This window comes from Arachis duranensis, chromosome 3 (genome assembly GCF_000817695.3).
Source record: "Arachis duranensis cultivar V14167 chromosome 3, aradu.V14167.gnm2.J7QH, whole genome shotgun sequence".
Lineage (NCBI taxonomy): Eukaryota > Viridiplantae > Streptophyta > Magnoliopsida > Fabales > Fabaceae > Arachis > Arachis duranensis.
In genome coordinates this window covers 30164472-30170203 of record NC_029774.3, presented here as the reverse complement: position 1 = coordinate 30170203, position 5732 = coordinate 30164472, and the positions used below count along the sequence as shown (strand labels likewise).

General features: G+C 32.4%; 1 protein-coding gene across 1 annotated transcript; it reads right to left on the bottom strand.

Annotated features, from left to right (window-relative positions):
- Positions 1-1221: 1221 nt before the first annotated feature.
- On the bottom strand, positions 1222-5596 carry LOC107478503 (uncharacterized). Its single transcript, XM_016098637.3, has 2 exons — positions 4892-5596; positions 1222-1533 (listed from the first exon to the last, which is right to left on the bottom strand). The coding sequence occupies exons 1-2, from the start codon at positions 5402-5404 to the stop codon at positions 1483-1485; spliced, it is 564 nt and encodes a 187-aa protein (XP_015954123.1). The 5' UTR covers positions 5405-5596; the 3' UTR covers positions 1222-1482.
- Positions 5597-5732: the final 136 nt, after the last annotated feature.

Below are 5732 nucleotides of genomic sequence, written 5' to 3'. Positions count from 1 at the left end.
CTGTGGTGGAACTTGTATGTGCTATTGCTGGAGATGGAAGGGAAGGACGCGAGAGAGGAAGCCGTCGTTGCTGGGTCACCGTTGCCGAGCTTCCCTGGCTGCCGCCGACAAGCTTCGAAGAGAGAGAGAGAGAGAGCTCGAGGAAGAGAAGAACCCGAAGAAGAGGAACTGGGATCGCTGCTGTCGCCACCACTGCTGAGGGTCAGCCACGGCGTCGAGCTTCTGCCGCCGCCAGGTCCGCCATCTAGTCACTGGATGTTGCATGGGTGTAGCCAGAATCACTGTCGGAGCTACCGCCACTTCGTTCTTCGTTCCTTTCTTTATGCGAGTTTCTGTGGTTGATGCGGAAGTGGTTTGGGGTTAAGGTTGTGGCTGCCAAGGTTACAGGCCGAGAAGAAGGGGTTTTGACGCACTGTGTAGCTTTCGAGTTTCGACTATTTGAGGAGACGGATGACGAGACTCACGAAGAGTTTTATTACATTTTGCTTATTCGATGTTGTTTTAGCTATTATTTATTTATCCCTCGCCATCAATGTTATATTTTGTAAGAGGGATAGAAATTGTATGTTTTGTTAGTATATTATATTCATAAGCTACTTATGTAAGAAATTTTGTATGTATGTATATGCTTGTTTAATTTTAATTAAAAAGTATTTTTGTTTTTATTAAAAAGAAAACAGTAATACAGTTTCGAGTCAAAGGCTCATATTTTATTATTAAGTATATGAAGTCGTTGTAATACTTCTTGCTATTAAAGTAGTACACCCGGAAGCGTGACATTCTGATAGTGAGGATGTTACAGGTACTACGATCTCTAAAATTAAATATACATATATAGTAATAGTTGAAAAGAATTTATAACTAATGAGGAGCCTTAAAGGAAGGTTTAAGCAAAATTACTAAAGAAAAGCACAATGCTCATGTAATAGAAACTTAAACAGAAAAAAAGTAAAAGTATATGTACATAAGGAGTAAAATATCAAAGGTACAAAATATCAAGCTTTGGGCTCGACCTGTAAAACCAAGGCCAGTCAGAGAATATGATTTACATATATTTATATACATTCCCAAAACAACTCAAAATACATGACACAAATTTCTATTTTTCCATGAAGCCCTTAGGAAGAACAAAAGTAAAACACAAACAGAAGAGAAGTCTATTTTTTTTCTTAAATCTTCTAATTTACTAGTTAATTCAATTTTATTCACAATTTACCTTTTATTATTAACCCATGTTTTTTAAAGTATTTTTTAAACTTTGTTTAAATAAACAACTTACATTGAAAAATGTTGTTTTTGTTGTCTTTAATGAGGATGGCATATATATCTATATATATACACGCGAGAAGAAAATTACATCAGCACGTATTATGGAACAAAGTTAAACTAGCTAAATCAACTTATTATTCGACTGCCTTAATTTCTGTAATTTTGTCCGTCCTCGTATCTTACAAAAAACTGTTACATTGAATAACACAATTACTACGATAGCAAATCTTTAAGGGTCTTGCTCCCTGTAGAATTTATTTTTTCCTGCAAGAAATTTGAGCGGAATCGAAGTTAGAAATTGTTGAAATGTGTTGCACATTTCTAAATAGTACTAGGAAGAAAAGTAGTCAAGAAATTACGTTTGTGAGGTTTGCGAGAATATTTTGGATGAAAATAAGACAAGAACATGATTTAAATTTCAAGTGGAAAGATATGGAATTTCTGCATTCTACATATGTCAAATTTTTAAAAATTGAAGTCATTAAACCATTCTAACTATTAGTCGATCGATTTAAATATTTAATCAGTTTAACTATATATATTTCAATGTAAATTTTAAATTACATAAATTAAATATACTACATGAAAATAATAAAAAAATCATAATTAATTATGTGAATCAAATTAAATTGAATGTAGTACATGAAAATAGAGACAAAGAAAATTCTAATTAAAGATATAAAATATTATAATAGACTCAACTATTAAATATTAAATTTAAACTAAAACGCACAATTGAAGTCCTAGAACCAAAATATAAACATTGTGAAGACCCACTCACTTAAAACAATTTTAGGGTTAGCATTTCAAAATCAAACACTACTCAAATCTGGTGGAGACTTAAGTTTTTCTTTTCTTGCAGTTAAGTTGCTCTTTATTCAAGTAAAGATTCAATTTGACTCTTATCTATTTTTTTGAAAGTCAAGACAATTTAAAAAAAAAATGCTTCGACTCCAACAATATTATTTTGGGATAATATAAATTCATCTATTAAAAAATTTGCTAAATATTAATAGAAATTAATGTTGTCAAAATTTTATGTGTAATTTGTAAAAATTTTAAATTTACAAAATTCTTTTCAATAATTAAACCAGTTATTTCTGCTATTACCACATCCATCATTATCATCATTGTTATAATTTTTACCTCTATTACTTCATATCTTGTAATTATTATTGTCTCTTCTACTACTATCAATACAAACACCAACACCATCAATATAAACATCATCATTCTCTTCTCTTATTTTTTTGTGCCTATGCTATATTTTATTTTAAAAAATCTTTGTATTGCAATTACTTTTTCTTGTTATGACATTACTTTCGATAATAATCATTCTCCACTTAATCATTCTCAGTGTTAAAACCACATACACAAATTACAAATAGATCTCCTCCCACAAAATTAATTTTCCGTTACTATTTAATGTGTTTTATAAGAAAGAATTTGTATTGTTCCAAAATAATATTATTAGCGGCCGAAATGTCCCAACTCTATTTTCTCCCTTATCATTCAAGAAAATGAATAGAAGCCGAGTTAGGTCTTTAATCCTCTCTATTTTTTATGTTCTCTACGCTAAGTGGGTTTAGCTAATCTAGGGGTGGCAACGGGGTGGGTAGGGGTAGGTTTTTGCTCTACCCAATCCCGTCCCGTTGTATAACAACTTGCATAGAACCCGCTTCGTTTTTATCTGCGGGTAGTAAAACATTGAACCATAATCCGTCTTTATGGGTACCTGTCCCGTCTCTACCTGCCCTTATAATTATTAAAATTCAATAAATAAAATTAAATTTTAAAATTTATATAACTATTATCATATACATAATATAAATTAAAGTACAAATTTAAATATGCTACAATATTATTAATTATTTACAAGTTATTATACATATTATATATTAAAATTATATATAATTATATATATAGCGGGACGGGTAGGGATGGGTATTACCTAAACTCGACTCCGTCCCGTCCCTCCCAAGAACTCGTTCTGTTAAAAACCTGCTCCGATGCGAAACGGGTAATTATCTGCTCTAAGCGGATAGAAACAAATGAGTACCGCGAGTTCGAGTAGTATTACCATCCCTAAGCTAATCTCATCAATAATAGTGTTCTGCTTTTTTTTTTGTGACTATTTTTTTTTGGTGACTAATAGCGTTCTGCTTTGACAACAAGACATTCAATTTTAAAGGATGTTTAGCTTAACAATCTCTTTTTTCTATGTTATGGGGCGTGGAATTATTAAACAGCATCATTTGTAGTTTATTTTACAAAGATAGAATAACGACAGTGGTAGAGCTCGAGAATTTTAAAGGGGTGCGGGTAACTAAGGCTTCATTATTATTAGAATGTTAATTGGTGATATATTTTTCTCTCATTTTTTATTCAATGTTAGAAAAAATAAAATTTTAGTAGATTTTACTTACTTTTTTACATTATTAATTTTTTTCTTGAATCAAATAATAAAAAATATAGTTATTTTTCTCTCATTTTTTTCTTCCTCTCCCTTCTCCCACTTTCTCGTCAAACAAACACACCCGAGAGGAATTGTGGTTTTGGTTTTGTGTTTTCTATGCTTGCTTTTAGTTATCGTTAAATTTAAAATTCTTTCCTTTTGATTGACATACGCATTGTTTATAAGCATAGGGCTAAGATTCACTCCTCTGTTGACAGATCCCAAATGGCCGCCGTCATTTTTGTCTTTGTTCTTGTCAGCTACTCTTGATTGCGAATTCATCATAAAATGACGTAAAACTTTTAAGAAATGCATTGTTCTTTTTGTGGTAAAGGATTTTTTTTCTAATATAAATTATGAAAATATTTATTTTTTAAAATTTATTTTTAAATTTTATTTATCAATACACGTTTTTTTTTGTTGTTATTTGGACAAGTTCGTCACACCTTACGATGAATTCTGTAAAAACTAGCAAATTTGCCGTATCTCCTAGTAAATTTTATAAAAATTATAGAGTTTTTCGTGCCCTCTTCCGAACTCCTCTCTAAAAATTTTAAAATATACGTTTTTAATCCATGTTATCGTTTTCAAAAGAGCATATATATCTACAAACACTAAATAAAAGTACACAAAAATACACACGTAATAACCATAACTTCTTTAAAGATTTTTTTAATTATAAATTAAAAAACAAGTCATATTTAACAATGACAACTATTATTATCGTCTTCAAAAATACACTATTACACTGGAATAAGTCAAATTTAATAAGAATTTTTTTAATTATAAATTAAAAAAATTTATTTTCCAAAAATAAAGGTGAAAACTCAGGTGAAGTCGATTTTACGTGAAGTTGATACCTGAGACCTGTTGGATGAAAATTTAGTTAAATAAATCAAATAATCTAATGGATCTCAGAAATCAACTTTACGTGAAGTCGACTTTACTTGAGTTTCCACAAAAAATAAAATACCACTTATTTACGTGTACTTTTGTATATTAAAAAATTCCTCCATTTCATTAGAAAAATTAATCCATTTCTGTTTTTAAGACACTATCTGGACTGCTGCCACGGGCCACTTTTCCGGCTACAGTTCACAATGGCCGAGCGAGAGTAATAATAATGTCCTATTTATAAGACTGACAAGTAATGTGTTTAAAGTTTACCTGTATGGGAGTCTGGTTGCCATTGTTTTGGATCTCATGAGAATCACGAAGCAGTCTTCCCTTCTCATCATAGAGAATGAGTCCACTGAAACTTGGTAGCTCACACTTCTCCCCTTTTAGGATCGGTCTTTGCCACACTGCTGATGCTGAGTTATGACTTTGCCATCCACTTTCATCAACACCAAGCAGTAGTGGTGATCCCCTCTGCCTCTCCTCCCATTTGCTTGCCCTGCTCCACACCACTGACCCCATCAGCACTCTCTTCACCGAAATCCACCCACAATGCTGTGACTCTGTCCATCTTATAGTTGTTGTAGTCTTCAGCTCAGTCACATTTTCATGTACAGCACTCTCTTCGTGAACAATCTTGTTATTCTTGCATGCCATCATCAGTTTAAGCATAATAATGACAGCGCAAATACTCAAAACTGCAAAGCTTGCACACGCTAGTAGGAGGATAGCACCTCGTGTTGAAAGCTTCAATTTGTCTTCCACGTCCCACAAAGCATCCATCAAGAATAGTAGCTTGATTTTTCTACTTTTGTGTAACCAAGCGAACTCACTCAGAGAATGAAGATGAGATGCAGGAATGTGTTTTAGTTTTCTACCTCCCTACCTATGTCCATGTTTTGGATGCTGGGTTCGCAAGCTTCATATGAGGTCCACCGCTGGATAAATTGTTTGCAAGATTGGACTTTAATGTCATAGCTGTTTGAGTCGAAGTTAATGCCATTTCTGTTTGAGTTCAATTCTAATATGGCTCACCGTTCAAAATAAATTAAATGCTCTTCATGGGAAATCTGTGGTCATCATCAGTTCTTGGGAATGAGACGATGCTGTA

Coding starts and splice junctions, on each gene's coding strand:
- LOC107478503 (XM_016098637.3), bottom strand. CDS start 5,404: ATGGATGCTTTGTGGGACGTGGAAGACAAATTGAAGCTTTCAACACGA. Junction 1,534..4,891: donor GCAACCAGACTCCCATACAG/GTAAACTTTAAA, acceptor AATTTCTTGCAG/GAAAAAATAAATTCTACAGG.